At 39.1% G+C, this 20,240-nt stretch overlaps 1 protein-coding gene across 1 annotated transcript; it reads right to left on the reverse strand.

The window, feature by feature from the left end:
* Window positions 1–1,517: 1,517 nt before the first annotated feature.
* Window positions 1,518–17,273, reverse strand: LOC108239369 (solute carrier family 25 member 36-A). The gene is made up of 7 exons (XM_017422043.3): window positions 16,829–17,273; window positions 14,506–14,670; window positions 12,773–12,850; window positions 9,778–9,878; window positions 6,767–6,833; window positions 4,174–4,463; window positions 1,518–4,084 (listed from the first exon to the last, which is right to left on the reverse strand). Exons 1-7 carry the CDS (start codon window positions 16,867–16,869, stop codon window positions 3,891–3,893), a joined length of 936 nt encoding a protein of 311 aa, XP_017277532.1. The 5' UTR covers window positions 16,870–17,273; the 3' UTR covers window positions 1,518–3,890.
* Between the last annotated feature and the right edge of the window lie 2,967 nt (window positions 17,274–20,240).

Raw genomic sequence — 20,240 nt, forward strand, 5'->3', positions numbered from 1 at the left:
AGCGCCCTGGCTGATTAGGTGCTTTTTTTTTTTTGCTTTTGGAAGACAGAATAAGGCAGCACCAGGGTGCCACCTTGAGGAATACGAGCCAAGATTGCAGCAGTGTCAGGGTTAGGTCGATCTAAGAACTGCCAACCGTGTGGAAACGTGTGATGGAGGAAGCGGCAGAGGGGAGTTGAGCAGGACCACGCTGCCATCTGCTGGGTGGAAGTCTGCTCACACCAATCTGACAAACACACAACAGTTTCACCAGCTGAGACACGGAAAATGGAATCACTGTAACCTCGTAGGTCTAGTTGGCAGAATAGCTGAATTTTCCTCTACTCTCATTGCTTTATATTTAACGCTCATGGTTCAAACTCAAGTAAACAGAATTTCGCACATACTACCACACCAAATTTTAACTCATCATCTGCAAATTTGACTGAGCTGTAGCCATTTTTGTGTTGGCTAATGCTAATTAATTGTGGTGACCATCTTGAATTGGATTGACTCTAAATGTTGTAGATGTACAGCCTAGAACTGCTTTCTGGAAGCTTCATTGAAATCTGCCCAGTTGTTCATAAGATATTTTGCTAACAGGATTGACTCCATCAGTTCATGCCAAAGTTTGAGCAGCACATGGAGCATGTGTTGTGAACGACTCTCAGCTATGAGCAGCACACTTAATTTTAGCACAATATCTGCAAAACCACAGCCACTTCTCTGTTTTCTGAGGCAGCCATCTTGCATTGGACCACCTCCAGACGTTATATGGGTGTAGAGGTACAGCCACTGACTATTTCCTGGACTTTTCATTCAAATCTGTCAAGTGGTTCATGAGATATTTTGGTAACAGTTGGAGCTACCGCACCAATGATTAGGTCTGAGTTATTTTTAAAGGCCAGTTGGCTGTGGCAGCCATTTTGAATCAGGTTGAACCCAAACGTTATTCAGTTGTATATCCAGTGATTACAGCAAGTTTCAGTAATATTCACCCATTGTGTCAAAAATGAATTTTGATAGCAGACAAACGCACAGACACACGGACAAATACATTACCGTCCACCTTGCCTGTCAGTGGTGGCCAATAAAAGGTCTAAAGAGGCCAAATTATAATATATTTCACATAGAATAGATTCAAAGAACAATCAGCCTATAAAATCCTGTCTTATATACTAAACCACCATGTGAGTGTGAAAGATGAAAACCTCCATCAGTACAAATAAGGTAATTCTTGCATTTAAACTGGATCGTAAAGTAAGAGAGACAAAAGAAATCAACGTACACTCCTTCCATTTAATAGACATTTTCTCTTACAAAAACAATGGTACAAGAATGCATAGAGTGAGCCGCACCCACAGTCGGCTCATTGACTGACATGAGAACATGGAGGACACGAGGAGAAGGCAAGAATACGCTAAAAACAAATCCAACAAACACTGCTCGCAGGTATTTAGTTCATACATACTCCTATGGTCTCCTATACACAAAACAACCAAATGAGATACAACTGTTATGCAACCTCACACAAGAAAAAAAAAACCCACATACACAAGCATACACGCTGTCACGCAAAGTGTGTGTGGGTGAAACATAGCAACAGTGGGACTGAGAGAAGGACTCAGATACAAGTGAGAACTTTACACACCGTCACTTCATCGCAACTCAATGGGCCCTTGACTGAGATGGCAGCGGAAAACTGATCTCAGAAATAGTGAAAACCTTTAAATTATTAGGTTCCAAAATATAAACATATGTTTAACATAACCTTGTATTTGATTGGTAAAACTGGGGGTGGTTGTAGGAGCCACAGGCTGTAAACAAAGAAAGACTTTCCCTCTCTACAGCACACAGCTTTTTACCGTAGTAAGCAGTACACTTAAAGCTGCGCTCATCGAGACTGCAGATCGGGAGGAAAGTTTACAACTTATGTGTTGTGTGGTAACCAGGGAAATCTCGGGCCATAATGGTTAATGATATCGCATCCAAACACACTTTTCGCCATGTGTGCTGTTAGAAAGATGACATCAATTGCTTAAAACAAACAAAACGTTAAAGTTTCATTCAAAGACAAAGACATTCATGTACAGAAAACACTGGACCTCAACCCTTCATAAAATATGATAAACAGACGGGTTGATTTAACCCCATGAAATGCTCTGCGGTCATTTACTAAATAACAAACAAAACAGAATACACAAAGTAGTTTTTTTTTTCCTTACACTCGTTTGTATTTAATAACTGTGCGTTTCTAAAAGCATCCTCATGGCCACTTTTCCCCAACACGCTCACTAAACTACAAGTTCTCTGGTGTAAACTCGAGAGGATTGTCCTCGCCTGTAAAACGAGCCTGACTTCACTACAATTAGGAAAGAACACAACAAATGAGATAACAGTTCAGGTGAGAAGTGCTACTGGAACATGAACTTTTTGACATAAAGGTAACTATTAATCAAGTCTGCCCTCCTGTGGAGAAAAGTCACTCAATTTTCTTTTATTCTTTTTTTCAAAATTGAGTAATTAACCGCAACACATTCACAAATTGTAGATTATATGTATATATAAGTATATATTTTTTTAAATTATAATTTGTTAAAATTAGTTAATTATATTAACTTCTATTTCACAACATGGGTAAATGTTTTACTCTTCTTATCACAAAGGTTGCTCTACCTGATTATGTACATTTCAGAAGGTAATCGGCTTTAGTTTAACAAGTTTTTTCTCCCCACATATGGTTAACACAAACACGCACCAAGTCAAAGGTCAAAGTCATAACACAGACCTCATTTACAACAAGCAAGCAGATTTAAATCATATATATACTTTGTATAAATACATCTCGACTCTTGTAATCCAACGAGATGTTGAAAACAGAGTGCATCTGTGTTTTGTTAAAAACTTGTGCGTCTCGTCATTCACGCTGCTTATAATCGACGGTCAGACAGAACCCTGCGTCCTCTAACAGCCGCTCTGCGTCTTGGTCTATGTTACATTTTCACACAAGGCACGTCACCTGTTAACCTCCTCCTAATCTAACCTATTTTCTGCTTATCCTGCCTCTTCAAGCCTCAAGCCTCCCTGTTTCTGCTGACTTCAGAACATTTGTGATCCACCGCAGTGCTGCACGGCAGCTACTGACTCTATTTGCACTTTACTGGGCTTTTTTTTTTTTTTTTTGAGGGATGCAGGGACTAAAACACAGCCAACTGTGTAGGTCACGACTACTCAAAGGTTTTAACTGCTTTGATTTTGATTCAAGTTACAGAAGAGGCAGAATATACTATAGGTCAGATGCTCTGTCTGACATATCCAAAGAGAGAAAATGGAGGATAAAACAGAAATATAAACAACACTACTCTTTGTGCCATATTTTCTTCTTCCTTTCCAGGTTGCGGGGGGCTGATGTCTATCTCCAGAAGTCACTGTGAGAGGCGGGGGACACCCCGGACAGGTCTCCGGTCCATCACAGGGACACATAGAGACAAACAACCATTCCCTCTCTCACTCACACCTAGGGACAATTTAGAGTTACCAATGAACCTAACATACATGTTTTGGTCTGTGGGAGGAAACCGGAGTACCTAAACGGGGAGAACATGTAAACTCCACCCAGAAAGGCCAGGAGGTGAACCTGCGACCCTCTCGCTGTGAGGCGACAGCTCTAAAACTGTGCTGCCGTGCCTCCCTGTGCTATACCCTTTAGTTATAAAACAAAACTCAAAGGTGTATTTCTACATTTTTTAACAACCACTCTTATCCCTAAGATAAAGGTTATGGTGCTGTCCCAGTTCTTTTCTGACAAATAGATTGGTAGCTGTGCTAGCTGGTGTGCAGGAGATCCTGTTTTCTGTTTATCTCTCAGCGAGGGCAGGGTTATCCTAACTGACTAGGTTCGAAGGAAGACTTTAACCGTTCAGGAGGTAGACCACCAGCTCGTAGGTGCACATCATAATAGCAGTGTTAGGGATCTGGCGTACCAGATGTGTGGTGAGACCCCGGTACAGGGCGCGGTAGCCCTCTTCCCTGGGCACCGTCGTTAGAGTCTGGAAAAAAGAGCGGTATTTGGTGCCTTCTTCTCGTAGCCTGGTGCGAATTACCTCTGCAAATTAAAGAATACAAGGCAAATGAAAATTTCTCCCTAACAATACTTTTAGACAAGGACAGCTGAAACTGACAGCGAGCTCTCACCATGAGGATAAGCAATAGATGTGGCACAGGTCTTGGAGGTGGCAGCAGCGAGCATCATTCCAACAAAGTCCGAAGCATCTTTTGATGCATCCTCTTCATCGTCCATGTTCTGCGGCGCCTTCGCCTCCAATAGGCGCCTCTTAATGTTTTCATAGATAACAAAGTGGATCACAGTCTCCGAGATACCAGCGTAGGATGCCGACATTCCCCTGTAGAAGCCCCGCAGGCCGTCTGCTTTATACACCCGGCGCACGCACTCAAACGCACTCATCCTCTGCTCCCCTCGGTTCCTGGAAAAGGTTAAAACGTAAACATTCGACAATTTGTAAAGCGCCAACATTCAACCTTCAGTCTGGATAAAACACATACACAGACCCACACAAGTAAATAAGAGACTATAAAGAAACTTCAACAACAGCCCAGATTTCAGTTCACTAAAACAATGAATGACTTTCTATAATTTTACTATTTTGTAAATATTAAAAACAGAATCCTCAATTACAATCAGCCCCACGACTGTGCTTAACACATACAATAATCTATGAACGGTTAATACATTTATGATGCAAATAAACTGCAGTCTTGTTTCCAGGTTTGTGTTTTCTGGAGTCAATGAACAGATTAATACAGTAAGCCACAAGGGTCAAAAATAGCAAATAGAAAATAGAAAAAAATAAAAAACAGGAAAAGTTTCAGTTTACATTCCGACAACATGTTTTTTTTCTGTGTTTTAAAAGTGCAACAGAGTGGTGTACATATTTAGTTTGTCGCCTAAAACTGAAAGTTTTACAAATAAAATAAATGAGGCTCACATGTAAACCAAGACAGTGAGGTAACCCTTTAAACTCCAAAAAGGCTTTATACAAATCTGACAATGTTAGTAATTCCTTTAGACTGCTTCTGTCCTTATTCGGTGGGTTGCAAAATCATTCAGCCTATTGTAACCTTTCTATTCTGTTGCCTTACAACAAATTGATTGGATTTTTAATTTGATCATAAATAATAAACCTACAAGAGGTTAAATGAGAGGGAAAGACTTTTCATATAATTTTCAAAAGTATAACACTAAAAACTGGTGTGTGAATAAGTATTCACCTGCTATGCTTTGAAGCTGTGACTACATCTCGTTAAATAAGATTCACCTGAGAGCGATCTAAGTGTCAAACAATCTCAGTACATATACACCTGCTGTAACAGCCCCCAGAACCAACACCAGTTCAACACCTTGATGTAGTGCGGGCTACCGCCAAACAAAATACATCATGAAGACCAAGGAACTCTCTACACATTTCTGAGACAAAGCTGAAAAGAACAGATCAGGGTTGGGTCGTAAAAAAATGTTCCACTATCTCACAGAGCTCCAATAAATCTATTATTAGGAACTGGAAAGAAGATGCAACCACAGCAAACCTGCCAAAAGAGAGGGCTGTCCACCAAAACTCATGGACTGAACAAGGAGATTATTCAGAGAAACTTTTAAAGGCTCTGTCATACTCCATAAGAAGCCAAGAAGTCTGTTTGTGGTGACGTGGTTGCGAGACGTTCGTTTTCACACACCTATCAAAGTCCACGAGACACTCGGATCAGAATCGAATCAGAAATCCCAGGAAGCTCCTCCCTCCTCCTACAGCATTAAAACAGGTTTCTTCCCTCCGGCTTCTCAACTCTCGTGTCAATGTACAGATTTTCTCTTCCTTTGCCCTGACCAGACGTGTTTATTAAACAGACAGAGACAGAGGCAGTAACAGCCACGAAAAGCCGCCTGTGTCTCTGCGGTCTTTTTAAGTTCATAGGTTTTGATGGAACAGTCATAAAGACGGCTGTATTTTCTAACAGCCTCCAGGAGCAAAATGACTCTATTAAAGCTCACCGACCTTTCTGCATAAACACGCCCACAACAACTTCTGCTCAATCACACAATACTTGTCTTAAACTCCTGTGAAGAACAGTCCTGCCTGGGCCTGGTGTCACAAAGAAGCGGATGAAGCTGCTACGAGAACGAAATGACGCAATTTTCATCACGCAACCAAGTGAATAAGAGCCGTCTTCGTGACTTCTCATGGAGTATGACAACAGCTTAAGAGGTTAAAAATAACCTTGATGGCGCTGGACCGGTCTCCTGCAGAGATGGGAGGACCTGTCCACAAAACCACTATAAACTGCACTGAGCTGAGTTTCATGGAAGTGTGGCAGGAAAAAGTCAGTGTTTAAAGAAAAAAATATGGCATCATGCGCCAAACGTTATCCACTAGTTTGAGGAGAACAAGTTAAAGGACTGGCCTAATCAAAGCCAACTGAGAGTCTCTGCTTTGATTTAAAGGCTGTAGTACAAAAGAAGCACCCATCCAACCTGAAGGAGCTGCAGCAGTTTTACCACAAAGAATGGAGAACATTTCCAGTGACTTGTACCAAGCTCATGGAGGCGTATCAAAACATACACTTACACTACTTTTACTACATCAGTTCTATATTTTCTGAAATTAAAAATAAGTGATTAATCTGTAGTATTTTTGGTAGCGTTATTACTTAAAATCAATCTAAAAATCCAATTTAATCACAGAACAGAAAGGGGTTGAATACTTGTTGTACTCACCTTGCATCCAACTGCAGACGGGTTTTTATGAGCCATATTGGATTTGTTGCTGTGATGGCTGTAAAACCTAAAAAGGGAAACATACAGCAGGATTACACTTCCAGAAAAGATGGAATACAATGAGAGGCTAAGTTTCAAGCTGCCATTGGTGATGATAAACTACATTCTAGTGTCTAGGCAATAAGCTGCATCAATGTCTGCGACAGAACAAGGTATTTGGAGTCAACCTTTTTGGAACAAAATTTTAAATTTTAAAGAAAACTTATAGGAGAAATGCTAAACCCTTTATGAATTATTAGAGGGGAACAACATGTAAAAACTGCATTTATTACTAACAGCTGTTAAAAGAGCTTATCCAGAAAACAACAGGGTAAAAAAAGTAGAGGAAAGAAATGCTAAAGAAATTTAAAAAAAAGAACCAAACATGAAAAGATGCACAGATCTGTGGTGAGTACTCACGCAGACCCAAGTAACCCCTCACATATGCAGCTAGAGACCCCTGGTGGTGCGGGGGTCTCATGGCCTTGCGAGAGGAGAGCTACGGTAGAGTAAAAGCCTAAAACAAACACAGGCTTGTGTGTAGCAAAATGACCGGCATGCAACCATTTCACTTCCCATTCCCCACATCATCCCACGGTATTTAATCTGCCACCACCTCAGGTGAAATGATCGCAGAACACTCCGAAAGACAGCAGCTGACATCCTGACAGTGAAAGTATGGAAGTACAGGTTACACATTTTAAGTGCTTCCATTTTCTTTTTATGCTTTTTATAGTTATTTCCAACCATGTCGTTCTTGTCTGGGGTTAACATTTGTAACATTACCAATGAAAGTCCTTGTACCACTAGATATTTATGATGTGTGAAATAACATATTATATGTAACTTTCAGCACAAGCTAATCATTACGTAGAATCAGACTGAATAATATGTCAACTATGAAGCTAACAGCTACACTTTGAGCCACATCAGGACAGCGTTGCGCCACCTCAACACCCTGTCAGTTCAGCTCAGGCAGAGGAAACGTTAAATACTGTCGGCTGGAAATTAGGAAGACTTCCTGACAAATGCTGACCTTGACTAGGCTGTTGAAAGGTCAAAGTCATAGTGTGCTAAAAGCGGCACTACCGCATACTTTAGTTTCACACACAGCTACACACAAACACGGTGCAGCTGCGGCCGCCTGACCTAAATCGTACTGGTTCATCACTTCCAAAAGGATTAGAGTTATTTGAGAGCAAATGCTTCACTGAATTGCATCACTTAAATATGGATAAAACCTGCCAAAATACTTACATGTTTAGATTTTTAAGGAATTTGTTCTAATAGTTAAAGTAGCAGTGCTTTTTTAAAAGAATAAAAGTAGCTTAAGTTTTAATTAAATTGGTTCTTTATAAGTATGGGAAAAAAAACATCATAAAAATAATCTTGTCTTAATCAGGTTCTACAATGATTCAAATCAAACCTCAAGTGTACAAAAACAGAACAGACTCCACCGTGTCTTTATTCATTAAACAAAAACAAGACCAAAATGGAAAAGTTATGAGAGAAAAACCACCCCATTATCCAACAGCTTCTAGAACCATTTTTAGCAGCGATAACTTAAGGTAGTTGTTTGTGGAGGAATTCTGGTCCAGTCTTCTTTACAACATGACTTCAGTTTACTGAGTTTTATTGGCTTTCATTCCTGCAGAGCTCTTTTAAGGTCCTGTCACAGTATTTGAATTAGGTTGAGGTCTGGACTTTGACTGGACCATTGCGACACCTTGATTCTTTTTCATTCTGTTGTAGTTCTGTCGCTCTGTTTGGGAGCAGGCTTCAGCTGTGGGACAGATGGCCTCACGTTTGACTGTAGAATCCTTTGACCTACAGAGGAGTTTATTGTCGACTCAATGACTGAAAGGTACCCAGGTCTTGTGGCTGCAAAACGAGTCCAAATCATCAGCCCTCCACCACCATGCTTGGTAGTTGGTATGAGGTGTTGATGCTGATATGCTGCATTTAATTTGGGAAAATATCTCTACTTTGGTATCATCTGTACATAAGACATTGTTCCAGAGGTTTTGTGGTTCATTCAGATGCAACTTTGCAAACCTAAGTTGTACCACCATGTTCTTCTTAGCAAGAGAATTTCTCCTGCAACCCTTCCAAACAAGCCATATGTGTTCAGTCTTTTTATAACCTTACTGTTATAAACTTTAACATTTCACTTGATAACCGAGGCCCGTACAGTCTCAGGTTTTGTTGCAATTTCTTCGAACCCTGCACAGTCTGACCTTGGACTGAATTTGCTGGGGCATCCACCTTTGGGAAGACTGGCAACTGTCTTAAATGTTTTCTACTTGTGAGTAATCCTTATCACTGTGGAATGTTGATTAAAATCTTTTAGTATCCAAATAGACTGAAAAATGTCTCCAACTCTTCTCAGATCGATGGGCAGCAACAGTTGCTTCTCTAAGGTTCCTGCTGGCATTGTGTTAACAAACACCTGTGTGCTCCAGAGCAGCAAAATGCCAAAACTTTGGCTTTTATAGAGGTGTTCACACTGATGATGATCAGTTAATCAAGTGATAAACAATATAAATAATGTCACAGTTGAATTTGTTGGGTGTTTTTGTAGACTTCAGGTTAGATTTGAATAAATAAGGAACCTGGTAAAAACCAAGTCATTTTTATTATGCCCTGATATGTAAAACCCTAGAATGGAAAAAGGGTGGACTTTCGTTTTTTTCTTGACACCACTGCAGGTTGTAAACCTTTGCTGCATTTAAATCTTACAAACCCTGTGCAATAAACTAGTTTTACCACCTTTTGTTTTTTACAGAACAGCAAAATAACACAAACGTTACTCAAGCCTGATCTTGTAACGCCACAGTGTGTAACAGCTTTACCAATAATGAACAAGACAAGGCCCATTGGCCAGGACAAACAATCTCATCTGGTTAAAGAATTTGACAAAAAGACATGAACAGAGGTGCGTGTCAGTCGGTGATCTCCGATATTTTACTTACCTGCCATTCCTGCCGACGCCATGTGCACTTGTGTGGAGTCCGGTTCCAACACGCCATTCAGTTTCTCTTTGGCAGTGGAGTAAGCAGCAAAGTAGATCGCTCTGTTGGAAATAAACAAACCAGCTCAGTACGTGTTGCAACCCTAGAGATATAAATCATATGCCGCATTTTTGGATTTCTGCGTACAACCGCTAATTAGTCTCAGCCCCTGCCTCTAGATGCTTTGCAGCTCCTCAGTTACAGTAGATCTAAAAAGTGTACACACCACTATTAAAGAGCCAGGATTTTCTGATGTAAAAAATGAGACCACAGTGAATCAATTCGTTACTTTTCCCAACTTAATGTGACATACAGTCTATCCTATACAGTCCAACTGAAAAACAAACAAATCTGTTGCACCCCGCAGCAAAAGGCATGTCTTTAAAGCCTCGCAAACCTTTAAGATAATTTCATTGTTGAAAGGTAACAGTGAGGGGAAGGTTACAAAATAACTCCTCAGGATTAGATATCCCGTGAGACACAGTGAGGACAGTCAACAGGAAGTGGAGAAAATACTGGACAACACTAACGTTAACAAGAGCTGGGAATAAATGGAATAAATGTGTTATGGTCTAATGAAACCAAAACTGAACTTTATGACCAACATTTCCAAAATGTTTGGTTTAAAAAAAATAAAATAAAAAGAGGAAAAAAATGGCATTGTGTTTCACCAAAAACCCCACCATACCCACAGTGAAACACGGTGGAAGCATCATGCTTTATAGTTGCTCTTCTTCAGCTCAAACTGGGGTTTGAGTCAACGTAGGTGGAATTATGAACAACTCTAATTTGGGCCCCAAATCCTCTAATGTCTGCTGAAAAACTGCAGATTTAAGTTTTTCAAACTAAACTTAAACTAAATGCTGTAATTTAATCAAAAAATACTTCAAAGACAATATGTTTTAAACATGTTCACACAATCAGATAGTTGCACCTTTTAATCTTTTTTATGCTTTGCTTTCTCACACATATGTTTGTGATTCTGTTGAATTGTATATAATATGGATCATATTAACAACAAACAAGAGTATCGCCAGCAGAGTTAGAGCTGGGACAAAAAATCATCCACAGCGACACATCACATCACAATACGACCCACCTTAAGACGAGTATATAAAAATAGTTTTTTAATGATTTATTGTGGTCTTATTTTTACATTTTAAACCCCTCGCATTTTAACAGGACTGTTTATACTTTTTAAATCCACTGTGCACACGGGAACATAAATCTGACCTCAATGTCAGCTTTAGTTTAATGAGCATTAAACATGAATTAGGTGGAATGCCAGTAGCAAATGTAATTTTCACAACAAATAATTTTTGCCAAACAAATGCACCATTTAAAAAGAATTACTTCATTTCACTAAATTAAACAGTCATTATAGTTTTCTTCATACTTGTGCTTAAATGTAAATGTTTGTGAGGCTTTAGTATCTTCCCTGATAATGATGCAGTGCAGCATGCTCATCCATCACATTAGAAAAGGTGCTTTGCACATTCAAATTTGAAACTGCATAACAGCTCAGGAGGCAGTGGAAACAGCACTCATTTATGCATGATTTTAACTAGACACTTCACATACACTGAGCAGTGGCACCTGCTTGCCTGAGCGTTAGCAGCTGCTCATTACACCCAACTTTCCTTATCTCATTATTACTGAGAGAAACGCCTTCAAAGCTGTCGGTGTGTTTCCAAATTACGCTCCTGCTGTTGTTGCCATGTTTCCAAAAGGCAGATGCTGAAACTGCTGAGAAAGCCATGAGCATGAATGGCACCTTAATGATCATGGAGCCTTAATGCTTCTTTGTTACCAAGTAACCCCGGGGAACCTTGTAGTTGTTACAGCTGCACATGCAGTTATGCCAAAAGTAACTTTGACCACAGTTCAAGGAAAACAAAAAAAAGATTCTAAATAGAAAAACTATAATATGCTAAATTTGTGGCTCTAGAGAAAGGAATTCATTTAGCATTTTTCTCAGACAAAATTAATTTTATATTAAAGTGTATTTAGCAATTTTAGAAGGAGCTCAATAGGAAATTGTGCAGTTTTGGCAAAGCAATACAGCACAGCTTTGTTCACATACCAATGAGAATTACATCTGGTTAAAAATGATTTTATATTATTATAAATTGTGAACGGTAAATGGACTATACTTATAAAGCACCTTTCTAGCCAACCAGGCCACTCAAAGCCCTTTACAACACAATCTGCCCTCATTTCCTCATCCACACACATCCACTACATCTCTGAAGCTAACCTGAATACATTATTCTATAGAGACTAATCAGTGCTTTTGGATCACACTCATACACTGATAGGGCACACATTGAAGGCAATGAGGGGTTCAGTGTCTTGCCCAGGGACACTGCAACATGTGACCGCTGCCAGGAATCAGTGCGCTGTGCATTGCGACTAATTACATATATAAGGAGCTCTGGATTGTAAGGCTCACTGTCGTTTTTTGAGAAAATCGAAGGCTTTTAAGTACGTCTTATAGTCCGGAAAATACGGTATCTCATTGAACAACGACTGCTCTGAGCTCTGAGCCACAGCCAAACAGGACAGGACTCAGAATGGGAACCCTGTGGAACCACCTTTATAAAATTATTGGGCAATAAATTTAGTATGCCAGTGTAAAAAATAATTGACATAAATAATCTGATGATTTTCATCAAAGTTGGGACACGTTTGAGAAAATGATTTTGTTTGATTACTAAATGGTAACAGTCAGATAAAGTATTATATTTAAAAACTTTTTTGTGCCAAATATAATGCTGATACTTTGTTATCAAATATACCAAAAAATACTCAGAATGTGAAATGAAATGTGAAGACCGCGGAACATGTTTAACCTCTTGCCTTTACTGTAATAGGACTTTGCAGTCTTTCATTTCCTACTCATGGTGGTAAATTGCCAAGAATAAAGTGTTTATAATAAGAGTGGAAGAATAATTACCTGGAAGGTGCCACACCCACTAAATTTGGCCCCAAGCCCCTGAAAAGAGAACGAGGTCCCTCTTTCTCCAATATCAATCTGAAAAGAAAACAAAACAAAAAAAAACAGACATTTAAACTTGATCACATGTCAGCTGGTTGAACATTTTATTCAACACAGTCAGTCACGGCTTGTCTACTAATGGAGCGACTGTTGTCTCTCTTTTCAAGGTAACGCTGTTCTGAAATGATGTTTACAGGAGTTAGCATGTTAGCCTGTAAAATATATACACCCTACAACTGCAGGCTCGCTACGGAGGCGAAAAACCAGCTAATAATTACTAACATCAGCTGTCAGGTTCTCAGTGTTACTTTACAGAAGCAGAACGGCAGAGATGTCATTTGGAAACAACTACTTTAGAGTTATAAATAAATCTAAACAAAACACCCTGCATATTAAAGTAAATCTAAATTTTCAGCCTTCAGCTTAAATATGATCATAAATAAAGATGTTATAATAAAACTGCTGATCACAAAATGGTTCAAAATCTGTCTTAAGTTCGGGAAAAATACGACGCTGATTTTAAGCAGTTACTCAACATGTTCACTTCTGTTTTCCTATGTTCCTGATTTATATCTGTGCATAAAAATGAAATTAACTATAATTGTTTTAAAATAGTATTAGTATTATACCTGTGTTTTTATTTGTTGGTGTACAGAACTTTGGTCAATGGTGTTGTTTTTAGTGCTTTATAAATAACATTGTATTGTATTAAATGTATACCGGGAGCCATGATGTTAGTGGAGCAGTAAAGTGGTTGTTAAAAAAACTAAACCTTTGAGTTTTGTTTTATAACCAAAGGGTACGGCGCAGGGTGGTATGTTCTGTAGATCTGTGAATGAAACAGTTTTTCTGCCTTATTTTTTGTTGCTGTTGTGTGTGTGTCATAACTGCTGTAATTTCCAGCAAAAAGACCAATCATCATCATCATCAACCTCAAATGCTACACAAATGTCAGGAGAAGCTGTGGACAACATTCAATGCCCTAAATGAGCCACTGATCCTTGATGGCCCTTGAATATAAAAGCAATATTTGATTGTAATTAACACAAAAAGATTAAAAGGGACACGTGATAAAGATACGATGCATCAGGTGGGCTCCACAGAACAGGGATGTTTATCAAGTTTAGCAGGTTACGGTCTGTTGTAAATGTTTGAGCTGCTTTTCAAGTAAAGATTATGACTTTGCTTCAAGCTATCCTCTCACAAATGTGGCTCCTATTACATTTAAAATATGAATTGGCAATTTACCAAAACCAAATTTACTTTAGCTGAGTCATCATGATAAGTCAAAAGAAAAAATATACAAAAGAAACAACTATATATATATATATATATGTGTGTGTGTGTGTGTGTGTCAATGGATATTAAAGGAACTAATGTGTGATCAAGTTTACCCAGACTGTAAAGTTTTTAAAGTTGAGTTTTAGGAAGTGGTTAGTTCTGCCAATGAGACACTGGTCACACAGAACAACACAGCCACAACTGAGAACAACAACTCTGGAGTCACACATTTTTGGGAGTGCTCGTATGAAAAACGAAGCCTGACAATAGCTCAACCAGTGTCTTTCTTTGAGTTTAAACAATGTGTATTAGACCTAGTCACAGAACAAGGGCACGATTATATCATAATGTAGACAAAATCTATACTGCATTTATAAGACTACGAGACAAAAATCTGGTCAAGTACCCACCTGAGACAGTGCAGGGGGCCTGGTGGAGATATCCGGGCCACGCTGGCCCCATTGACGGTACTTAGCTGAACCTCAGACACGTAAAGAGTGATGGAGGATGACTGCAGACGAGTCTTCACTACTTCCAGTGGACAAGTCAATATGGCTCCTACCGTACCCCCACATCTGGCACAAAGACATGAAGGGGAGATGGTAAAAATATGTCTCGGTCTCGGCAGAAACACTAAGACTGACAGTTTCAAACCTTCAAAAACATCAAAGACTTTTCTACTCAGGTGGTTTAAAAAGATTCCAGCCGGTGCTTAGTACAAATCAAATAAATTAATTAATGAATGGTTCCACATTGTCCATTTACTTCAGGGTATAAAACAATATTGTGACATAGCAAATACATGCTAATATGGGTTATCTGTCTATCTTTAAGAAAAGAACAATTTTACAATGCCTCTGATCAATAAAGCAAAGGCACACTATACTATACAAGCAAAGTTCCTCCACGTCTGCAACTCTATATTTTATCTATGGCTGGTAATAAATTATCTATGTTGAAGGTTCTTGGAGAATAATTGTTGCTTCTGCATTCTTGAATCAAACTTCAAAAGATTCTTAGTGTCTATTTCCAGCATAATTAATATTCCAAGCTAAAGCAGCTCAGTGATTTTACAGAAGTCACCAGCTCGAATATGCAATCTTAGAAAGCCTGATAAGGGTACAAAACAATGCTGACATAAATGAGCTGCTCCTGGAAAGACTGGGTTGGCGCTGGGTGGTGCTGGGTAGGGCGAGACGAGGAGTTATCTCTCCTTATGGTTAATTTTCAACCCGTACCAAAGCAAAGAGAGAAAGTCCCGTCAAAGCAGTTTTTGGCAGACGTAAGGTAAGAGAGGACATGTGGCCTCTGTAGGGGGACACGGGACACTAGGGTAGTCTCAACATGTACAAATGAGTTCACGTTTGAATTCTGTCCGTCACACTGTGGAGGTTTTCTTAGTGTGGTCCTCCTCGTGATCCTCAGAATAAATGTTACAGAGCTAACATGTCTGAGCTCCCCTCTTCTGAATAAGGGTTCCTTTATAATGGATTTATTAATGCTTCATACGAAGATTATTCACGTGTTTGTAAACACTCAAAGCACTAAGAATTATTTATCAAACAGTTATAAAACACTGTTCGTTCGCTGAAGCTGGCTCACTATTTGGCCGGCTCAAGTACTGCATTTTTATTTATTCACGTAAATCAAACTTATTGCTACTTTTTCTGCCTACATAAGAAACATTTGGATATACAGACGCTCACAGTGCTCGGGTTAAGGTACTGACAGAAGCTTGTTATTTAAAGTCTGAATTACAAAGAAATTTTAAAAAGTACATAAAAAGCACATGGCCTTGGCAAACAACGAGCCTGCTTCAATGCATGAACAGTGTTTTTTACGTGATTGTTAATGCTTTAGAAAGTGTTTACAAACAAATAACTTATCCAATAAACTTTTTACAAATGAATCCTTACTGGGAAGCAGTACCAAACAAAGCACTCTTAGTGTTGCTTATCAAAGTTTCATATTGTTTATCTTTTAAATCTTGCATTAGGAGAACAAAGATTTTAACTATAAGTAAAGCGTTTAGTGTTATATTACCCTGCTTGAACATAAAGGGTCAAATATTCTGATTTTTTTTTTTTTTTACTTTTTGACTGTTTGTTCAAATACAAAATTTGAACAAACAATGTCACTTCCCAAAGTTGTGTGTGTTAAAACCTTAATAAAAGTTCATTCTTTCAACAACAACTGCTCTAAGTTGAGGGAAATATGTTTAGCTGGTGTTCAGCCTTGGTGGAAGAGTACAGAACATGAAATGCACCACAGCAAGACAGTTCAGATTTCAGCTCATCTAAAAGCACAAGCCTGTTATGGTGCACTTCAGGCCGATGCACAGATGACACACGGTCGGCTTCTTGCAGCAGTGGTTATATTTGGTAGTTTTACAAACGCTGACAGTTTTGAAGAATAATAGAGAATATCAGTGCTGCTACACAGACGGGAAAGCGGGATGCGCGATCACAAACCTCCCATTTTCATTCATATGGTTAAAGTGTCATTGAATGTCAACTCGGGAGCTCAAGCTTAGTTAGCTCTAAATGTCCGACACATTCGAGCTTTACCTCTTTTTTTCAAAGTTATCATTATGACACTGACAAAACCCCAGAGTTACACGAGCAACACAACTGCAAATGTCCCTAAAAACGAACAGCTTCGCTGGCTAATATCTGCTAGCATTGAGCGTGCAGCTAGCTAGCACGAGAGTATATGACTGAAGAACATACTCACCCTCCAGCAAACAGATGAACTAAGGTATCTCTTTGACTCATTGTGTATCATATTCGGAAACCGTTCGCGGAGCACCATGCGAGAACAGCGGGAGCGTGGGGTGAGGAGACAGGGGGGGACGAGACCCCTGAAAAGCGAGTAAATGTCCCTCGGTGCGTGTCTGTTGTGGTCGAGGTCAGCTGCGTAACGAGGTAACAGCTAACTTAGCTAACTCGCGTTAGCTTCCAAAGCTAACTGGTTTCCGGTGCTAAAGGTAGATGTTGGAGGACCAGCTTGCCGTCGTCTCCTTTTGAAACGGGACGGAGCTTCGCCACGGTGTGCGCATCTGCAGTGTTTTGGATTAATTTCAGTCTTGTAGCATTACGAGAACTGGGCTGCTACTTTTGACCTCCTCACGTTGGCGTGTTTTGCTTCTCAGAGTGCTCGGGGAGAGGGTCAGGTCGCACTGTTTATTGTCGAATGGGAAGCCGCAAAACAGTGGCCGTGATTGGCTGAGGCACCCCTTGAGCCCGCCCCGTCACTACTCTTTCACGTGATACTCGCTTTTATTTTGAAGGGCGGAGATCATTACTGAAAGGACGACATGAGAGAAGTGTGTGTGTGTGTATGGGGGGTTGATGTGAAATAAACAAACAAATAAAGAAGCAAATAAAAAGTCACGAGACATGAACCATTTTATTGCCCGCCGCCCGTGTCTGTGTGTGTGTATTAAAATACATATCTATGGCGTCTGTGTGTGTATGTGTGTTTGTCTTTTACCAAAATATCTCATGGAATAACTGGAATTTTAAAGAAACTTCCAGAAGGTATTTACTGGATGCACATCTACAACTGGTAAACCTTGCATCCATCCAGTCCAACTCAACATGGCCGATACAGCCAACTGACCTTAAAAAGCACTAAAATGACTATAACTCTGTCAGTTTAACAAATATTAGGCTAACATTTGACGTAGTGGTAGCTGAAAGTCATCCACATATTGTGAGGGTCACATCTCACAATATCACATGAGGTAGTGCATAATGTTATTTTCAAGGTTTGACCAAAATGGATTTCTTAACATAAGTTGGTTTAAAAGTCTAGCATGAAAAGTGTCCAGGGACATGCACTCCTTCAGTTTTGTTCTAGATCCATAGTAAAAAAAACTAATAATAGTTGGTAACATGTAACATTATTAAAAGTTTTGTAACAAAAAGGCTAAAATGCAGATAAAAAACTTTTGTTGCTGTACCCAGACTGAAGTCATCACAATCAGTTTTAATTATTTAGTACCTAAATATTTAATACAATATTTCATTTTATAATTACTATGGGCAACAGGTTTTTTAGTAGGGAAATAAATATATAACTGAGGTTAGAAAGTCAAGTTTACACAGAAATTAGGGATTTTAAATGCTGAATGAAAAACACATGCCCCTTAATTTTATCATTATAGTTGCTTTTCTAACTTTCCAGATCATGTGCCACTATTTCTTCTGTAATCACATTACCGCTAATTACGAAGAGAAAAAGGGCATGACAGTTGTCGGAAGTCATTATTCTGGCTGAGTAAATTTTCTTCATTTTATAGAAAAAAAGTGCAGACTGTAGTCACCATCTTACTCTTACAGTATAAATTAGTATAATACATTGATAGCTGGGGATCATATCTGTGAAATGCATAAAATAATTTAAATGGAGTAGTAAGTAATAAAAAGCAAGTAATAAAAACAAAATGCAATGGTTTGCATATCTGACAAACCCATATTTTATTTGCAGTGGAGCACAGTCAACATATCAAACAAATGTTCAAACTAAGAAACTGTACATTTAAAAAAAACAGGTCTGATTCTGTTCTGGACATCCCTGCATGGACTCAGGAACACCTCCATTAATCATTGTCTGTAAACACAGTTCACTGTACCATCCACTAATGCTGTTTAAAGCTCTATTATCCAAAGAAGAAAGCACCATCCCGAAACAGAGCTGTCTCCTCTGGACCAAAGTGCCTTTAAAATGGTCTGAGGCAAAGTGGGAAACTGTTCTGAGGTCAAATTAATCAAAATATATATATATATATATATATATATATATATATATATATATATATTTTTTTTTTTTTTTTTTTGCAAACCACATCCTCCATACTAAACAGAAGTGGGACTATCTGACCTGTTATCAGCGCACAGTTTAAAAGCTTGCCTCTCTGATGGTATGGGAGTGCATTAGTGTCTATGACATAGACAGCTTACACATATTGAAAGGCACCATCAGTGCCGTAGCGTGAAGAGACCCTCTCCCCACAAAGCGTGTAAAGTAACAGTGATTACATCAACAGAGAATCACTCTTCTTTATGGCACTCAAATTTTTTATTTAATTTTTTTTTTTATTATTGGCACAATCAGCAATTAAACATTAAAATTGCATAGTTGAAACTTTGGATTCAGTTATATTTTTGACCATTTAAATAATTTTTAAAATAAATGTTTCAATAATCATTTACAAACTTGTTACTAAAAGTCTTCTTCATTCTTCCGCATTTGACTCTTAAAACTTATGAGATACATCAGTAATAACCAGTCCAATATTTCACAATACAGCTGCCTGCCATCTGGGTGTCCTTCCTCCTCGAGGATATCTGGACCTGCCGTGCCTTCTGCTGATTCAGTTCTTTGTATCCCATCCAGAAACATCGGGACTTCCTTCTCCTGGTTCTCCTACGAGCTCTGAGTATCCACTGGGATACTCCACCGCATCCACCCAACGGTGCCAAGCGGTGGCACCTACGGTCTGGATGCTCTTCATTGTGATATCTGCCAGTTTTCTCCACCTACTAGTTCTTTGTTTATTCCTGTCTGTCTCTAAGGATGGGACATGACTGCTTTATGGTTGAACATCCTCAAAGACCAATCACGCTCTATTCCCTTTCTTCGGTGGCTACAGAGATGTCATTGGACACCAAACCACTCTGTTCATGAGTTGGAATCCTTAATGGTTACCTGGGTGTCATTGCTGACACCACCCTTTGCAACTCTTGAATCCCGTTCGAAACTCATTTCTTACTCTGTCCCTGCTGAGCTATGAATACTGGATACATGAGGTTGGAGCGTCTGTGAGGAAAATATATTTGCTCTGTTTGTTTTGGCTGACGATGCAGAGGGCAACAACGTCTTGGTTCAGTCATCTGTCTGGAAATAGTCAAATAAAATGTTAGTGTGAACTTTGAGAGCAAACATTCTTCTGTGGCTTTTGCTTGGCCTCTGAGCACAAACAGACACAGCTAAAGGTCAGCAGCCAGAGCCTTTTCTGTACTAAAGAAAAATAGAACCAAGTACAAACACTTGCAAAATCGACTTTACATAAATATGGCATACATTATAAATATGACATACATTTTACAGTTTCTATTTATTTATCTTTTGAGGGGGAGAG

Source organism: Kryptolebias marmoratus, linkage group LG2, assembly GCF_001649575.2.
Source record: "Kryptolebias marmoratus isolate JLee-2015 linkage group LG2, ASM164957v2, whole genome shotgun sequence".
NCBI lineage: Eukaryota > Metazoa > Chordata > Actinopteri > Cyprinodontiformes > Rivulidae > Kryptolebias > Kryptolebias marmoratus.

What these genes read in the sequence shown, in the direction of transcription:
- LOC108239369 (XM_017422043.3), bottom strand. Translation starts at nt 16,869, where the DNA reads ATGAGTCAAAGAGATACCTTAGTTCATCTGTTTGCTGGAGG. An exon ending in GTTCATCTGTTTGCTGGAGG is followed by an intron (nt 14,671 to 16,828) that starts GTGAGTATGTTC and finishes TCTTTGTGCCAG; the next exon opens with ATGTGGGGGTACGGTAGGAG. An exon ending in ATCTATTGCTTATCCTCATG is followed by an intron (nt 4,085 to 4,173) that starts GTGAGAGCTCGC and finishes TTTAATTTGCAG; the next exon opens with AGGTAATTCGCACCAGGCTA.